General features: G+C 38.7%; 1 protein-coding gene across 1 annotated transcript in view; it reads right to left on the bottom strand.

Moving 5' to 3' along the window:
• LOC128647113 (immunoglobulin superfamily member 1) overlaps positions 1 to 18,348 on the bottom strand; it is a 230,233-nt gene extending 211,885 nt beyond the window's left edge. The window contains exons 1-3 of the mRNA XM_053699929.1: positions 18,286 to 18,348; positions 13,594 to 13,651; positions 13,419 to 13,454 (exon numbers count right to left, since the gene is read on the bottom strand). Of these exons, the coding sequence (XP_053555904.1) occupies positions 13,419 to 13,454; positions 13,594 to 13,624 (67 nt within the window). The 5' untranslated portion in view covers positions 13,625 to 13,651; positions 18,286 to 18,348. The remainder of the gene's footprint in view (positions 1 to 13,418; positions 13,455 to 13,593; positions 13,652 to 18,285) is intronic.
• Between the last annotated feature and the right edge of the window lie 1,280 nt (positions 18,349 to 19,628).

Consider the following 19,628-nt stretch of genomic DNA (forward strand, 5'->3'; position numbering starts at 1 on the left):
TTGGACCACCTGAGCCGGATTGCCGGAGTGAGCCAGCTCAGGGCTTCTGATCCATCCAGCCTCCCTGACTTGCACTGTATGATAGCATATGTGAGCATATCTCTATGGTGGGATCTATTGTGTTTGTGGTAACCTGAAGTTTGTTGGATTATCTGCACCACTGGAGCTCCATTTTTCTCATTCCTGTATTATAATTATATATATATATATATATATATATATATATATATATATATATATATATATATATATATATATATATATAAAGGTTAGCTATAACCATGCACTCAATCCTGTTCAACTTTCTGCCAATTGCATCCTTATGTCATACACAAAGAGTTTAATCATTGAAGGGCCCTCTTAGGTTATGTGATAAAAAACAGAATTTATGCTTACCTGATAAATTACTTTCTCCAACGGTGTGTCCGGTCCACGGCGTCATCCTTACTTGTGGGATATTCTCTTCCCCAACAGGAAATGGCAAAGAGCCCAGCAAAGCTGGTCACATGATCCCCCCTAGGCTCCGCCTTCCCCAGTCATTCGACCGACGTAAAGGAGGAATATGCATAGGAGAAATCATATGATACCGTGGTGACTGTAGTTAGAGAAAATAATTCAACAGACCTGATCAAAAACCAGGGCGGGCCGTGGACCGGACACACCGTTGGAGAAAGTAATTTATCAGGTAAGCATAAATTCTGTTTTCTCCAACATAGGTGTGTCCGGTCCACGGCGTCATCCTTACTTGTGGGAACCAATACCAAAGCTTTAGGACACGGATGATGGGAGGGAACAAATCAGGTCGCCTAGATGGAAGGCACCACGGTTTGCAAAACCTTTCTCCCAAAAATAGCCTCAGAAGAAGCAAAAGTATCAAATTTGTAGAATTTGGCAAAAGAGTGCAGTGAAGACCAAGTCGCTGCCTTACATATCTGATCAACAGTAGCCTCGTTCTTGAAGGCCCAAGTGGAAGCCACAGCCCTAGTGGAGTGAGCTGTGATTCTTTCAGGAGGCTGCCGTCCGGCAGTCTCATAAGCCAATCGGATAATGCTTTTAAGCCAGAAAGAGAGAGAGGTAGAAGTTGCTTTTTGACCTCTCCTTTTACCAGAATAAACAACAAACAAAGAAGATGTTTGTCTGAAATCCTTAGTAGCTGCTAAGTAAAATTTGAGAGCACGAACTACATCTAAGTTGTGCAACAAACGTTCCTTCTTTGAAATTGGATTAGGACACAAAGAAGGCATGACTATCTCCTGGTTAATATTTTTATTAGAAACAACTTTCGGAAGAAAACCAGGTTTAGTACGCAAAACCACCTTATCTGCATGGAACACCAGATATGGAGGAGAACACTGCAGAGCAGATAACTCTGAAACTCTTCTAGCAGAAGAGATTGCAACCAAAAACAAAACTTTCCAAGATAATAACTTTATATCAACGGAATGTAGGGGTTCAAACGGAATCCCCTGAAGAACTGAAAGAACTAGATTGAGACTCCAGGGAGGAGTCAAAGGTTTGTAAACAGGCTTGATTCTAACCAGAGCCTGAACAAAAGCCTGAACGTCTGGTACAGCCGCCAGCTTTTTGTGAAGTAACACAGATAAAGCAGAAATCTGTCCCTTCAAAGAACTCGCAGATAATCCTTTCTCCAAACCCTCTTGAAGAAAGGATAGAATCCTAGGAATTTTTATCTTGTTCCATGGGAATCCTTTAGATTCGCACCAACAGATATATTTTTTCCATATTTTATGGTAGATTTTCCTAGTTACAGGCTTTCTAGCCTGAACAAGAGTATCAATGACAGAATCTGAGAACCCTCGCTTTGATAAAATCAAGCGTTCAATCTCCAAGCAGTCAGTTGGAGTGAGGCCAGATTCGGATGTTCGAACGGACCTTGAACAAGAAGGTCCTGTCTCAGAGGTAGCTTCCATGGTGGAGCTGATGACATATTCACCAGGTCTGCATACCAAGTCCTGCGTGGCCACGCAGGAGCTATCAAGATCACCGATACCCTCTCCTGTTTGATCCTGGCTACCAGCCTGGGAATGAGAGGAAACGGTGGGAACACATAAGCTAGGTTGAAGGTCCAAGGTGCTACTAGTGCATCCACTAGAGCCGCCTTGGGATCCCTGGATCTGGACCCGTAGCAAGGAACCTTGAAGTTCTGACGAGACGCCATCAGATCCATGTCTGGAATGCCCCACAATTGAATTATTTGGGCAAACATTTCCGGATGGAGTTCCCACTCCCCCGGATGAAATGTCTGACGACTCAGAAAATCCGCTTCCCAATTTTCCACTCCTGGGATGTGGATTGCAGACAAGTGGCAGGAGTGATTCTCCGCCCATTGAATTATTTTGGTCACTTCTTCCATCGCCAGGGAACTCCTTGTTCCCCCCTGATGGTTGATATACGCAACAGTCGTCATGTTGTCTGATTGAAACCTTATGAATTTGGCCTTTGCAAGCTGAGGCCAAGCTCTGAGAGCATTGAATATCGCTCTCAGTTCCAGAATGTTTATCGGTAGAAGAGATTCTTCCCGAGACCAAAGCCCCTGAGCTTTCAGGGGTTCCCAGACCGCGCCCCAGCCCACCAGACTGGCGTCGGTCGTGACAATGACCCACTCCGGTCTGCGGAAGCTCATCCCTTGTGACAGGTTGTCCAGGGTCAGCCACCAACGGAGTGAGTCTCTGGTCCTCTGATCTACTTGTATCGTTGGAGACAAGTCTGTATAATCCCCATTCCACTGTCTGAGCATGCACAGTTGTAATGGTCTTAGATGAATTCGCGCAAAAGGAACTATGTCCATTGCCGCCACCATCAAACCTATTACTTCCATGCACTGCGCTATGGAAGGAAGAAGAACAGAATGAAGTACTTGACAAGAGTTTAGAAGTTTTGATTTTCTGGCGTCTGTCAGAAAAATCCTCATTTCTAAAGAGTCTATTATTGTTCCCAAGAAGGGGACTCTTGTTGACGGAGACAGAGAACTTTTCTCTACGTTCACTTTCCACCCGTGACATCTGAGAAAGGCTAGGACAATGTCCGTATGAGCCTTTGCTTGTGGCAGGGACGACGCTTGAATTAGAATGTCGTCCAAGTAAGGTACTACTGCAATGCCCCTCGGTCTTAACACCGCTAGAAGGGACCCTAGTACCTTTGTGAAAATTCTTGGGGCAGTGGCTAATCCGAATGGAAGTGCCACGAACTGGTAATGTTTGTCCAGAAACGCGAACCTTAGGAACCGATGATGTTCCTTGTGGATAGGAATATGTAGATACGCATCCTTTAAATCCACCGTGGTCATGAATTGACCTTCCTGGATGGTAGGAAGAATTGTTCGAATGGTTTCCATCTTGAACGATGGAACCCTGAGAAATTTGTTTAAGATCTTGAGATCCAAGATTGGTCTGAATGTTCCCTCTTTTTTGGGAACTATGAACAGATTTGAGTAGAATCCCATCCCTCGTTCCTTCAATGGAACAGGATTGATCACTCCCATTTTTAACAGGTCTTCCACACAATGTAAGAATGCCTGTTTTTTTATGTGGTCTGAAGACAATTGAGACCTGTGGAATCTTCCCCTTGGGGGTAGTTCCTTGAATTCCAGAAGATAACCTTGGGAGACTATTTCTAGAGCCCAAGGATCCAGAACATCTCTTGCCCATTCCTGAGCGAAGAGAGAAAGTCTGCCCCCCACCAGATCCGGTCCCGGATCGGGGGCCAACATCTCATGCTGTCTTGGTAGCAGTGGCAGGTTTCTTGGCCTGCTTGCCTTTGTTCCAGCCTTGCATGGGCTTCCAGGCTGGCTTGGCTTGAGACGTATTACCCTCTTGCTTAGAGGGCGTAGAGCTTGAGGCTGGTCCGTTTCTACGAAAGGGACGAAAATTAGGCTTATTTTTAGCCTTGAAAGACCTATCCTGAGGAAGGGCATGGCCCTTTCCCCCAGTGATATCTGAAATAATCTCTTTCAAGTCAGGGCCAAACAGCGTTTTCCCCTTGAAAGGAATATTAAGCAATTTGTTCTTGGATGACGCATCCGCTGACCAAGATTTTAGCCATAGCGCTCTGCGCGCCACAATAGCAAACCCTGAATTTTTCGCCGCTAATCTAGCTAATTGCAGGGTAGCGTCTAGAGTAAAAGAATTAGCCAATTTAAGAGCACGAATTCTGTCCATAATCTCCTCCAAAGGGGTAGCTTTATCTAGCGACTTTTCTAGTTCATCAAACCAAAAAGACGCTGCTGTAGTAACAGGAACAATGCATGAAATTGGCTGTAGAAGGTAACCTTGCTGAACAAACATCTTTTTAAGCAAACCTTCTAACTTTTTATCCATAGGATCTTTGAAAGCACAACTATCTTCTATAGGGATAGTGGTGCGTTTGTTTAAGGTAGAGACCGCCCCCTCGACCTTAGGGACTGTCTGCCATAAGTCCTTTCTGGGGTCGACTATAGGAAACAATTTCTTAAATATAGGGGGAGGGACAAAAGGTATGCCGGGCCTTTCCCATTCTTTGTTTACAATATCCACCACCCGCTTGGGTATAGGAAAAGCTTCGGGGGGCACCGGGACCTCTAGAAACTTGTCCATCTTACATAATTTCTCTGGAACGACCAAATTGTCACAATCATCCAGAGTAGAAAGCACCTCCTTAAGCAGAGCGCGGAGATGTTCCAATTTAAATTTGAATGTAATAACATCAGGTTCAGCTTGTTGAGAAATTTTTCCTGAATCTGAAATTTCTCCCTCAGACAAAACCTCCCTAGCCCCTTCAGACTGGTGTAAGGGCATGTCAGAACCATTATCATCTGCGCCCTCATGCTCTACAGTATCTAAAACAGAGCAGTCGCGCTTTCGCTGATAAGTGGGCATTTTGGCTAAAATGTTTTTAATAGAATTATCCATTACAGCCGTTAATTGTTGCATAGTAAGAATAATAGGCGCACTAGATGTACTAGGGGCCTCTTGTGTGGGCAAGACTGGTGTAGACACATAAGGGGATGATGCAGTACCATGCTTACTCCCCTCACTAGAGGAATCATCTTGGGCATCATTTTCACTATCACATGCATCTCATATATTTAAATGAGAAGGAACTTTGGCTTCCTGACATACAGAACATAGTCTATCTGAAGGTACAGACATGATAAACAGGCATAAACTTGATAACAAAGTACAAAAAACGTTTTAAAATAAAACCGTTACTGTCACTTTAAATTTTAAACTGAACACACTTTATTACTGAATATGCGAAAAAGTATGAAGGAATTGTCCAAAATTCACCAAAATTTCACCACAGTGTCATAAAGCCTTGAAAGTATTGCACACCAAATTTGAAAGATTTAACTCTAAAAATAACGGAACCGGAGCCGTTTTTACATTTAACCCCTATACAGTCCCTGGTATCTGCTTTGCTGAGACCCAACCAAGCCCAGAGGGGAATACGATACCAAATGACGCCTTCAGCACGCTTTTTCAGTGTATCTGAGCTCCTCACACATGCATCTGCATGCTCTGACTCCCAAAAACAACTGCGCATTAGTGGCGCGAAACTGAGGCTCTGCCTAAGACTAGAGAAGGCCCCCAGTGAAAAAGGTGTCCAAAACAGTGCCTGCCGTTTTTATTACCAACATACCCAGATAAAAACAACTCCTCAGAGTAATAAACCATTAAACATGCTTATAAAACAAACGTTTTAGCCCAGAAAAATGTCTACCAGTCTTTAAAGCCCTTGTGAAGCCCTTTATAAATTGTTATTAAAATGGCTTACCGGATCCCATAGGGAAAATGACAGCTTCCAGCATTACCAAGTCTTGTTAGAAATGTGTCATACTTCAAGCAGTAAAAGTCTGCACACTGTTCCCCCAACTGAAGTTACTTCATCTCAACAGTCCTGTGTGGAACAGCCATCGATTTTAGTAACGGTTGCTAAAATCATCTTCCTCTTACAAACAGAAATCTTCATCTCCTTTTTGTTTCAGAGTAAATAGTACATACCAGCACTATTTTAAAATAACAAACTCTTGATTGAAGCAATAAAACTACATTTAAACACCAAAAAACTCTAAGCCATCTCCGCGGAGATGTTGCCTGTACAACGGCAAAGAGAATGACTGGGGAAGGCGGAGCCTAGGGGGGATCATGTGACCAGCTTTGCTGGGCTCTTTGCCATTTCCTGTTGGGGAAGAGAATATCCCACAAGTAAGGATGACGCCGTGGACCGGACACACCTATGTTGGAGAAATTATATTTATTGGTAATCCATTAAAATTCAAAGTTAACGTTTTGGCTTAACCTTAAGCCTTTTTCAAGACATCAAATTCTGTTAAACATATATACAGTATGTATATCATATTACAATACAATTCAAAAGAACAAACCCAATAAACCTGTGTAAATATTTAATTGAATATTTAAGCTCATATCACCCAAACATACATGAGTGGATAAATACATAGCGATTGTGAATAATCCTTCACTTAAAAATATGTTGTGTATCAATTCATGCTAGAGCACATACCAAATAATATCTAAACAGTACAGACTGACTATCTTTAAAAGGACAGTCAACTCAAAATGTTTTATTGTTTAAAAAGATAGATAATCCCTTTATTACCCATTACCCAGTTTTTCACAGAAAACGTGGTTATATTAATACACTTTTTACCTCTGTGATTACCTGGTATTTAAGCCTTTTCTGACAGGCCCCTGTTCACATGACTTTTTATTTATATCTATTGACTTCCATTTAAGCCAATTAGTGCTGTGTTGTGCAGAACCCATAGGTGTGAGCACAGTGTTATCTATATGACTCACATGAACAAGTACTCCCCTGTTGTGAAAAGCTAACAAAAAAGCATTTGATCAGGGGGCTATCTTTAGTGGCTTAGAAACAGACAGAAATTTAGAGGTTTAAAGGTTATAAAGTATATTAATTTAACCATGTTAGTTGTGCAAAGCTGGGGAATGGGTAATAAAGGCCTGATCTATCTTTTTTAACAATAACAATTTTTGCGTTGATTGTCACTTTAAATTTCAAAAGTCGCAGTTGTTAACATTTCACATTCTCTCATATGAAAGCATTTGACAGTCTTTCAGCTAGAGGGCGTTAGTTCATGTGTTTCATATAGATAACACTGTGCTCGCGCACGTGAAGTTATTTAAGAGTCAGCACTAATTGCCTGAAATGCAAGTCTGTCAAAAGATCTGAGATAAGGAGGCAGTCTACAAAAGCTTAGATACAAGGTAATTACAGAGGTAAAAAGTATATTTCTATAACAATGTTGGCTATGCAAAACTGGGGAATGGTAAATAAAGGGATTATCTATCTTTTTAAACAATAACATTTTTGATGTTTACTATCCCTTTAATTTTCTTTTCACGGCATAGCTGCTGCTCTCCCGGCATTTCAGTGTGTCAAGCTGTTATTTCTACATGTCCAAAGTAAGGCTTATAACGTACAGCAACTAAATCTTAAATGGGAAAGTTCAAACATACTTATTGCCGGTAAAATTATGACATTGGTTACATCATTTCAATATTTTGCAACTATTTGTTATTATTTATTCTCTACAAAAGCTTTAACATGTAATATTACGGCTGCTAATCACTGTTCAACTGTTATATTTTATCCATTGGGTAAAATTTTATAAGGAAACACACAAACCTGGCAATTCTTGTTTCTAAGCATATTTTTGCTATCATTATAGATATAGATTTTGAGTTAGGTTAAAGGGTAAAAATTATACTAAATCCACCACAATTATGCTAATGAGATATTTTCCTCCATATTAGATCGGTGTTTGTGCACAAACAGATTAGCTTATTACTTAAAGAGACCGAATGGCAATATGGTGTTCTATTTTACTGGTGATAAATCCACTAATGATTTTTATTAACAAATCTGTACATCAACATTATGTTGAAGCTACTACTAATCAGTGCCCCAAGCCGTTTGATCATAATTTATTATGGGGTATACAATTATTCTATTAATATCCCTGATACCTTACACCCATTTTACACATTTTACCACTATCCTCTATTACCTATAGTTATAAGTATTGGGCTAGCCCGAAGACAATCCATCTTAGTTCACTATTATTTGGCTATATCTTCACAGTGGGATGAACATTTAATTAGACATGCCCATCAAAAAATAGGAAATAATATAAATGTACATTTAAACCTTTGGGCTTAATGTGTTCAATCTGAAAATCCATTGGACCTCACATTTCAATAGTTCTCTTCTCTTATTACCTCCCTTTCTCATTGGGGGAACTCTATCAATCAACATAACTCTGAGCAATAAAACTGTGTGTTTATGTTGTAAAAAAATGCCTCTCCACCGTTGATCCAAATGTCCCTCTTTCAATGCTGTACAGATGTCACATTTATGGTTTGCTAGCCTCTCTCTGAATGAGGTACTTGTCTTTCCAATGTAGTGCTGGCTACATGAGTAGATGATGAAATATATTAAAACGTCTGATGTACAAGTTAGTCTGTGTTGTATTTTATATATTTTGGTTTTATTAGGATGATGAAAAGTTAGATGATGGTTAAGATAAAACATTGACTGAGTTTTAATGGATTACCAATAAATAGATTTTTTTATCACAAGATCTAAGAGTGCCTTTCAATTATTGAACTCTATGGGGCCAATTTATCAATGCCCCTGTTTTTTCACAAGCCTTCAGGCTCACCGGAAACAGCAGTTATGAAGCAGTGGTCTTAAGACCACTGCTACTTCACTGGTCCACTTCCTCTGAGGTTGCGGACATCAATCCACCCGATCCTATACGATTGGGTTGATTGACACCCCCTCCTAGCGGCCAATCTGCGGGGGGGGCGGCATTGCAATGTTAAATGTCAACAGCATATGCTGTCGGCATTCAGCGATGTCTGGCACACATGATACGCTACAGCGTATCATATCCACCAGACATTGGTAAATCGGCCCCCATGTATGTATGTATACATATATATATATAAATATATATATATTTATATATATATATATATATATATATATACACACACATACATACACACACATATATATATACACACAGATATATATATATATATATATATATATATATATATATATATACAGTATATATACACACACATCTATTATATATATTATTTAATACATTAAACCTTCTGCTCGAATAATTATAGCTGATAGGGGTCCATAAGTGGCCTTTTTATAGCTACAGTAGGTTTAAATATAGTGAGTCATGTAATAATTGAAGATATGTTACTTTGTAAGTCTGAGGACGGGCTATTTTATGCCCGAAAACGTTCACAATAAAGGTGATCATTATACAAAACCTTTGGAGTGCTTCATGTTTAGATGCTATTGTATTTTTGATATAGCACCCAAGGCGGTTATGGACTAAATCTGGAGTGCACTTTGCCTTATACTACTATATATATATATATATATATATATATATATATATATATATATATATATATATATATTGCAAACCTACAGAAACCAATATCCTATTAAGGGATGAAAGTCATCATCCCGAACCACTACTGAATGGAATTCCTGCTTCTCAGTTCTTTAGAGCAACTTAATGTAATGCACGTGGGATATTCCACTATCAGACAGAACTTGGCCAGTAGTCTTCTTATCATGGCGTCAAGCCAGAATGATAGGGAATATCCCAGAGCAGAGAAAGTTTACAAGATGAGGTAAGCGGTACTCACTATAGGCAGGATAATCTTTGACAGCAACAGGCAGGGATTTAGCGGTTAGGTAGTTCAAGGGTAGACCACTTGAAGGAATGAAGACAAACAGGAAAACCTTTGGCGGAAACAGGCAGAAATGGTTAGGCAACAGTAAGGCAGTCCAAAGGTTCAAGGGATAAACAGGTAGAGTGGTCAGACAGGCAATGTTCAGTAACAGTATGGCAATCCAGAACTTGAGGGGTTAAGCAAGCCGAGTAGTCAGACAGGCAGAGTTCATTAGCAGTGATGCAATCCACTACATTAGGGGTTAAGCAAGCAGAGAAGTCAGACAGGCAGAGTTCATTAACAGTGATGCAATCCAGTAATTTAGGGGTTAAGCAAGCAGAGTAGTCAGACAGGCAGAGTTCATTAACAGTGAGGCAATCCAGTACTTTAGGGGTTAAGCAAGCAGAGTAGTCAGACAGGCAGAGTTCATTAACAGTGAGGCAATCCAGTACTTTAGGGGTTAAGCAAGCAGAGTAGTCAGACAGACAGAGTTCATTAACAGTTATGCAATCCAGTACTTTAGGGGTTAAGCAAGCAGAGTAGTAAGACAGGCAGAGTTCATTAACAGTGATGCAATCCAGTACTTTAGGGGTTAAGCAAGCAGAGTAGTCAGACAGACAGAGATCATTAACAGTGATGCAATCCAGTACTTTAGGGGTTAAGCAAGCAGAATAGTCAGACAGGCAGAGTTTGTTAACAAAATATAGCAATCCAGAATACAGTAATATATCACACCCAGGTGTCACGCCGCACCGCTCTAGCTGTTGCTAGGGACGCAGCGCCTGCTGTTCTGCTCGTTGCCTAGGGGGGAGTCAGCTCCTGTCTGCGTGCGGCATTGCACGCTTCCTCCATTCTGAAGTTGGTCAGGATCTCCTGTGGTGCAAATCCTGCGCCTATGTAAGTTACTCACTTGCTACCTATCACTGCCTAAGTATAGGTGTTACTTAGTGTTCTCCTTTGTGTTATTATTGCTGTATGCTGGACTGTTATATTGTTGCTGAACTCTGTTTGTCTGACCACTCTGCCTGTTAACACCTAAACTGCTTGATTAATATACTGCTACTGGACTCTGCTTGTCTGACCACTCTGCCTGTTCACCCCTAAGCTGCTGGATTGATATACTATTGCTGAACCCTGCCTGTCTGACTACTCTGCTTGATTAACCCCTATTGCTCTGGATTGCCTCTCTGTTGCCAAACCCTGCCTGCCTGACCATCCTAGTGGTTTACCTCTGGACTGCTTTACTGTTGCCAAACCCTGCCTGCCGGACCATTCTAATGGTTTACCTTTGAACTGCCTTTCTCTGATTTTCCGCCTGTTGCCGCCGAAGACTATCCTGCCTGTGGTGAGTGCCGCTTACCTCATCTTGCGAACTTTCTCTTCTCTGGGATATTCCCTATCATTGCCTATCATTAGTTACTAGAGAGTAACTTACATAGGCGCAGGATTCCCGCCACAGGGGATTCCGACCGGCATCAGAGAGAGGAGCGTGCGACGATAACGTCGGCGGGAGGAGGAGCCACATCCCTAGCAATGGTTACAGCGGCGCAGGGTGACATTTAAAGAGGTTATGCTAAAACAAAGTCATAAGCAGGGGTTTCCAGAGAGTAAAATATGTTACTCAAATTGAGGCCCTTTACTGTCCCACTAATAAGTATACAAATACTGACAAGATTATCAGATATATCACACAACTTAATAAAGGTTGGTATGAACTTCAGCAAATTTTTAAAAAACACTGATCCATTTTCCTGACTGACAAAGACCTAGCTTCAGTCATTTGCAATTATCTACATATGACAGCCAGACCGGGTGACAATTAAGTACGCAGTTTTTTTTAAGACCAACAACATCTTCTAATTGGTTGCAAAGAGATAGTTTAGGGACAGTATTTTACCCACTAAACATTGTAAGGCATGCAACCACATAAAAAAGGGAAAATACTTTGTTGCTAGGTAAGAAAAACCTACAAAATATAATCTATTTAGTGTGTTGCAGTTGTTTTCTCTATTATGTTGGAAAACGACATGGGCTCACTTTGGTAGCGTGTACTGACTAATTAGGAAGGGAGCAGCTTAAGGATTTACCTTGGGTGTATTAAGAATATGAGAACAGGAATTCTGTGTGTGGGGTTAATGGTATTGGCAGTCCTCATTGTTATGGATGTATAGTGTTTACACAGGTAAGGGGGAGTTGTGATGGTTTTGTTTTACAGGTGGGGAGGGAGGGCTTAAGAGGGTACAAAGAGTGCTACAGTCAGGAAGTGGGCAGAAAAAATAATCTTGTCTTCTTTGTGATTACAGGTATTACTGGGGAAATGCATTATTCTTAGAGAATGGTCTCTAGGAGCAGAAGGATTCCTAAAAAATACCTGGATGGGGGAAATATATGGAGTGGTAAAGCTGTGCATGCTGAGAAGTGAGCAAAGGAAGAAAAGAGGAGAACCAGAGAGTAGTGGTGACGTAGCAGGAACAGCAAGGAGGAGAGGTGGTGAATATGGTAGGCCTGGAAGTGGGTATACCTGAGGTAAGTCACCCTGCATCTGTTGCCCCTGTCCCTTCTGTTTCACCCTCTCCTTCCAGCATACCTATGTCTCTTATCTTTTGTCTCTCCTCTCCCCCTCCAGTTTGGAGGGTTGCTTCCCCTGCCTTGTGGCTCCTCGGTTATCCCACTTGGGCGGGGCACTTCCACCCCTTTTCAAAGTAGCGTGACTGATCGGTTGCCCTCTCTGGGCCCTATCAGGCCTTCCTCTGTCCAGCAGATGGGTTCCGGGCTAAGGGGTGAGGAACTCATGCATCCGTCATCTTGTGGGCATTCTTCTTTGTCTATGTCGCACACCAGCCCCTGCCCCTTGCAAATGCCAATGCCGCAATTTGATAAAAATATGGATTTTTTTATATACTATATACCAACAGCAAATATTTCCATACCCTTTATAAATTATGCTGCATTTGTTCATAAAATTATAACTAAAATATAGAAATGTAAAGAAATTTTTTTATACCTACGTATTAGGGCCTTTAGTAAATTACAGTATCTCTTGTAGCACAGGAAAAAAATGAAAGATAATTCAGCAGTGCCTCTGCTACCTTTATATCATACAGCTATAAATCTATATTTTGTATGTTTCTACTCAAGGTATTTTATAATAATGAACATTTAATTTATATTATTAACACTATCTTTTTTGCAGACTAGTAATTCTAGTTCTTTAAGGGACAGTAAACATAGATAAGATGAAACAGACATAAGGGGCTGGGCAGAGTGCAGGAGCTTACTATTTTTATTTCCAATGGCACAGAAAATACAAGTACTTTACCCATGCAAGTAAGATAAAAAGCACTTACACAGGCTCTAAAATTATTTAAGTACTAGCTTTTAACCCTCCCCTCCTGTTACACATCAATGTACTGCAATATTTGTTTTACATTGCAGTACAAAGTATAGTTACTGTCTCTTATTTAAGATTGAGGCTTACATTATCCTTTGTCCAACCTGTCATCATTTATGATAATATATTCCAGGAGCTCTGTGTCTGGTAGAGACTTTTTTATTGTTCCCATTTCTTAAAAGTGAACCTTTTGCTTTAAATTCATGAGAGACATGGTTATACAGTCTTGCCCCAGCTTACTCATTAAAAAGATGGAGAAAATGTAAAGGAGTTACCTGCATGAGCCCCATGTAAAACACTGATGAAAATAACTGCAAAAGAAGAGGTATTAAAATCAGTTAAAAAGATTGTGAACTGCATAGGTTAATTAGAAGGCTTAGCATGAAGTTATTTGTTAGTACTGGCCGTATTCTACTGAGAGGATCCTGACCACAATGTGGGCAAACTTACTGGTAAAAGTACTGTAGAATCCTGCAGACATGACCGTAGCCAATCGGATGCTTCAAGCCTGCAACATGAAATTGGCAGTTAAACACATCTCAAACAATTTAGGCTTGGATGAGTTGGTATTGCGCAGAAGTATGTTTAAAGATATATGTACAAATGAGCTCAGGAATCACTGTTTAGCATGTTATACAGGTAAACTCATATATTTAGCTAACAACTCTTTGCTTCTTCTATTATTGTTTAAAGGCCGCTTCATAGATGAATTTCTGATTATCTTTGGTGGTCTCTTTGAGGAAGCAGAAGTTTTTTTGGTACTTTTTCTTGTCTTTTACTTATTGTAGTTTTATTGCAGTTACATAATTTATATATTTGTCTCTATCTTGGGAAACTGTTAACTTCAGGAAAGTTGTGGCTGACAACCATGGGCGGCCGAAGATTTGTTTAACTCGGGGAGGGGGTCAAATTAAAATGGTGGTAACGTGGAGCAGGAGAGGGTTGCTTATTGCACACATAAGTTGCATGTTATTTTGAAAATAATGGCTCACTGGCACCAAAATAGTTATTAAAGTTGGTGTTCTAGGATATAAGCAAATTTCCATGGGAGGAGGAATGGCATCATCTTGCCAACCCCCCCAAAAAAACAAAAAAACCATGCTGGAAACACTGTCTTGACAACCATTTCAACTTACCCTAAGAAGTGGATTCATACATTCCTAAGGGTCACTTGATCCACTTTATGAGCAAATATACTTTAATCACATCAATTAGAAGCAGAAAAATGTGTTTGGCAGACAAGTTATAACAGTATTTAGCTAGGCTAGAACTCCAATATCAAAAGAAAGAACTCAGATACAAAATTCTTAGATAGAAAATTGATGTAAATGTGTTCCCAAACTGATGCCATCATTAGGCAATTACGTATCAGTATCTTTGTTGCCATTCATGGTTGATGCTGATATAACTGTAATATTAAACCATTTTTTTTAAGTATTGCACCAATATCTGATATACTTTATTGGTATATATGTATGACAACTTTTGAGTATACAATTAAAAAGGTTTTAGCTACATTTAACATTTATAGATACACGTTATCTAGGCTGAACAGCATGTGTTTGTAGTCAAGTAGTATATTAGAACATCTTTGTTTAACCTGTGTTGTAATTTGTTTAGTGCGTATTTCTTCATTTAATTATTTTGTTATATATTTATTATCTGAGTTTGACTGTTTTCAGACTAATTGAGTTAAAGGGTAATCAGTGACTAAGCACTCATGTGATGTTGTTTCTTTAAATTATCATGTTTTTAACTTGACATTGTACAGTTTTATATATTGTTGGCAGTTGTTTTCTGTTGAGTCTTAAATTACCGAAAAATGATCCAAAAGATGGTAAATGTATATTGCATTATTGTTATTCTATGCTTTGTTTAAAATTTATATGGGAATTTAATTTGAATTCTGACTTAAAGGTACACTGAACCCACATTTTTTCTTCTGTGATTCAGATAGAGCATGCAATTTTAAGCAACTTTCTAATTTACTCCTATTATCAATTTTTCTTCATTCTCTTGCTATTTTTATTTGAAAAAGAAGGCATCTAAGCTTTTTTTCTTGGTTCAGTACTCTGGACAGCACTTTTTTATTGGTGGATGAATGTATCCCCCAATCAGCAAGGACAACCCAGGTTGTTCACCAAAAATGGTCCGGCATCTAAACTTGCATTTTTGCATTTCAAATAAAGATACCAAGAGAATAAAGAAAATTTGATAATAGGAGTAAATTAGAAAGTTGCTTAAAATTTCATGCTCTATCTGAATCACAAAAGAAAAAAATTGGGTTCAGTGTCCCTTTAATTTTGTACCTTTCATTTACATTCTCTTTTTGTAAAGACTGGGTGAAACTGGCCAGAGGACTGATCATACAAAAGATCATACAAATATCCTACATGCTTTCAGGTATTCATAGATGTCTCAAACCTACTGTGTTATGAATGGAGACTTTGATGCAAAATGGTTATTTGCAAGTACAAGGCTAGTTTAAGAGCATACCCATAATTTAACCATTAACAGGCTCACTGAGGCTTAAAGGGATATTAAAGCCAATTTTGTTCTTTCATGATTCAGATACAGCATACAATTTTAAACAACTTCCCAATTCACTTCTATTATCAAATTTGCTTCATTCTCTTGGTATCCTTTGCTGAACGAGCAACAATGCACTAGTTCAGGGTTCTTCAAACCACGGGTTGCGACCCATTACTTGGTCGCAACACCATGTTTACTGGGTCGTGAGTCACCATGAAACAGGTTTGTGCTGAAAAATGGGATAGTTCAAAGAAATTCCAGCAGGTGGCATTTCTAATTTTTGCAAATGCAAATTCACCTTAGCGAAGGCTGGTCTTTTAATCAAGCAGGTATGTGCAAAAGGTCATGTGCGATCTGTAGTCTTAAACTCAGCCTGTTGCTTTAGGCTTACACACTTGCGGATGTTCAGCATACATTGGAAGCGTTTGAAGTCCTGGAAAGTCACAACATCCTCTGATATCCATCTCAGCAAGGAGATACCGATCTATGTGAAGGGTGATAAATATCTGGAGCCGCCTTTGCGAACAACTGCAAAACTGGAAGCCTAAAACAACAGGCTGAGTATTCCAAGAAGATAAGGCTACAGATCGCACCATGACCTTTTGCACATACTGGCTTGAGCAAAAGACCAGCCTTTGCTAAGTCAAATACAACAGCTGTCTGGGAAATCTGCTATAGTGGAAGCTGTTACACTGGGCTGTTATCCTAGAGAGACAGCAATAAAAGAAAGTTGTATGAACTTTATCTCTCTTATTTGAATGCCATTAAGTGCCATATATACTGAGACGGTCACGAGGTAAACAGTTTGTGACTATATCACAGGACGCAACACTACTATGAGGATATAATATGCCTGCCAATAACTGTATGCTTGGCTTGAATATCGAAGAAAATAACTAATAATGACATTTGACAAAACTTGCCAGTATAATTAATGTTGCACAGGTTTCTTCCAATGAGCCTATATTTATTTTCTTTCACTGCAAAATGAATTATTTTTTATTGCTGAAAAATAAATATGTTTAGTGATCTAACAAAGTGAACTATTTATTGTGTTTGGTGAGTATCTCACAATTGCATGATATGATGGAACAATCAATCTAAAATGTACATACACTGAGTATTTAAAGTGTTAATTTATTCTCTAGGAGTGGCACAACAAATGCAGTCTTTTTCTCTAATCTTTACAGTTGCTAAAAAATATATTTTACTGTAGTGCCTTCACTTAAATTTAAAGTTTTGAGAATAAAAGGTATAATATTTATACCAGTTTTTGATTACTAATAACAATGAGTAATACATAAAAGGCCAGTTTAGAGACTGGGTCAGCAGTAGCCCGCATGTCACAAATGATGTCTTCAGAAGCAATACACAACACACACCCCAGCCACCACACTGAGCAGGCATAGCATTTGAATTCTAGTGCACAGGCCCTCACAGGATATGTGAATATGCCACTGAAAAACATTGATTACTTTTACTATAAAAACAAATTCTAATTAAAGTATACTACAAAAATGCTTATATTTCACATTTAAATGCACCAATGCATATTTAATTTGTGACTTTTCTATTCCTTTAATCTCATTAAAAAGGCAACCCATTTAAAGGGACACTAATCCCAAATTTATCATTGACAAAATAGAGGTTTGTGAACAGACAAGAAATGGCTTTCACAACAAACCAAATTTTAATTTCTAGAGTTCAATGTTTCTAAATTCAAAAAGTCCAAAAATAATATGCTGGGAATGTGTTTTGATATATTAGAAGTACCACTGTTAATGTGTCACTTATAATGTGTAGCAAATGGTAATGCTATGGGTTGTAATTATCAAATACATATTTGTGGTTAAATAAATATACATTGTATGTGATGAAGTAACATTTGTATTGTTAGTGTTGAACACTCTACATTTGGGAATGATAATGAGTTGTACTAAACAATCACTGTGTAACATGATGGATGGTTCTAAACTCAAGTGATAGTGACAGTATTTGTAAATGTATTTTCATGTGTAGATATTTTCCTTTCCCATACCATTTTTATGTTACTGAGTCTATGTATATCACACTGAGAATTGCTGTCTTTTACACGTTTCTAACTGTATGTTTGCCAGTTCTTTTCTTTTTTTTTTTTGCACTGTCATTGCATTGGCTCTTAAAAAAGCTAGAATGTAGCAACATTTAGTAATTTACTAATATTGTATTAGAACCAGAACATATTCAGGATCTCCTCCAAATTTCTGCCTAATTATTTTCTAATTTTAAATAGATGTGAAACGAATAATGATGATGATGATGAATATTTTTACTATTTAAAGTGCTAAATATGTTGAAACTAAAGTTAAATAAACCCACTATATTTTCAGACAAATAGTAACTACTGTTTGCATATTGTTTTAGTTATTGTAATGTAACAGCATATAGGGCAATGTGTATACATAATACAGACTGTAGAGTATATGAACCGTGCAGTGTACAATATACGCATCATGTAAAAAAATCAGATATGTGTATTTTAGTGTCTATTATATGAATGCAGTATAGGGCAAACATTTAGTTGTAAACTGTCAAAATAATTAGCAGCATCTATAAGAAGTGCCTTCTTACCTGTATCGCCGTGTTCAGTTAGCTATACCCGAGATGTTCCCTATGGTATGTATAATCACTCTGTCTCTCTTATGCTGTCACTGTTGTGTGTGAGGAAACCAGGAGGTGACATAAGTTCCTTATTTTCTCCCTGTTACACAATCCCATTTCATAGCAGGGATATGACATCTGTGCTTGTTAGAGTTAACTCATCTTTATACTTGTTAGTTCATTCCCCAGAGGGCACTTTAAAATGGATCCTATATTTTATATGAATAGTGTTTCTATGCTCTGTTACTCATACTAAAAAAATACATTCCACACATATATAATAAAGGAATATTCCATTTCAACTTAAAGTGCCAGTCAACGTTCAAAGTAATGTCACTATGTGCAGAATTATGTACCATTAACTGAGCAACACCTGCAAAAGAAAAAAGGATTTTAAAGATTTTACCCCCAAAACCGTACTTACCTTTCCTTCCTCGCAAGCCTCTTCTGCTCTACTTGTTTCTTAAACAGCACATCACAGGCACACTGTCTAATTACAGTGCAATAGGTCATCCCACTGAACTACGTGTATTGCGCTCCTGCACTGGGTAAAGTGGCCAATAGGTTTACACAGTATAGTATACATATAGTTCAACAGCACAACCTAATACACTGTGATTAGACAGTGCGCCTGCTATACGCTGTTGAAGGAAACCAGAAGAGTCTGGTGATAAAGGTAAGTACGGGTTTAAGGGGGTTACATCTTTAAAATCCTATTTTTCTATTGCAGGAGGTGTCGCAAGGTTAATGGTACATTCTGTAGTGCAGAATCATGTAACATTAATTTGAACATTAACTGTCCCTTTAAGTCTCCATTAGATGAATTAAGGCCATCCCTGGCTTGGCAGTTGTCTTACGTTCCCATAAACTCCATTTATTAAAGGGACACTCAGGTTTTATTACATTTTCATGATTCAGATACAGCATGTAATTTTAAACAACTTTCCAATTTACTACCATTAAAAAAAAATGTGCACAGTCTTTTATATTTACACTTTTTTGAGTCACCAGCTCCTACTGAGCATGTGCAAGAATTCACAGAATATACATATATGCATTTGTGATTGGCTGATTGCTATCACATGGTACAGGGGGAGTGGAAATAGACATAACTTTGAAATGTGTTAGACAATAATCTACTACTCATTTGAAATTCAGAGTAAATGCTATTGTATTGTCTTGTTATCTTGCATTTGTTGATTATTGAAAACAGGAGTGTGGTACAACCCAGCATACAACCCTTAGGGGGCGCCTCCAACACCAAAAAACAAACAAGGATAAAACAAAAGGTAGAATAAAAAATAAACAAACAA

The sequence above is a fragment of the Bombina bombina genome, chromosome 2 (genome assembly GCF_027579735.1).
Source record: "Bombina bombina isolate aBomBom1 chromosome 2, aBomBom1.pri, whole genome shotgun sequence".
In the NCBI taxonomy this organism is placed as follows: domain Eukaryota; kingdom Metazoa; phylum Chordata; class Amphibia; order Anura; family Bombinatoridae; genus Bombina; species Bombina bombina.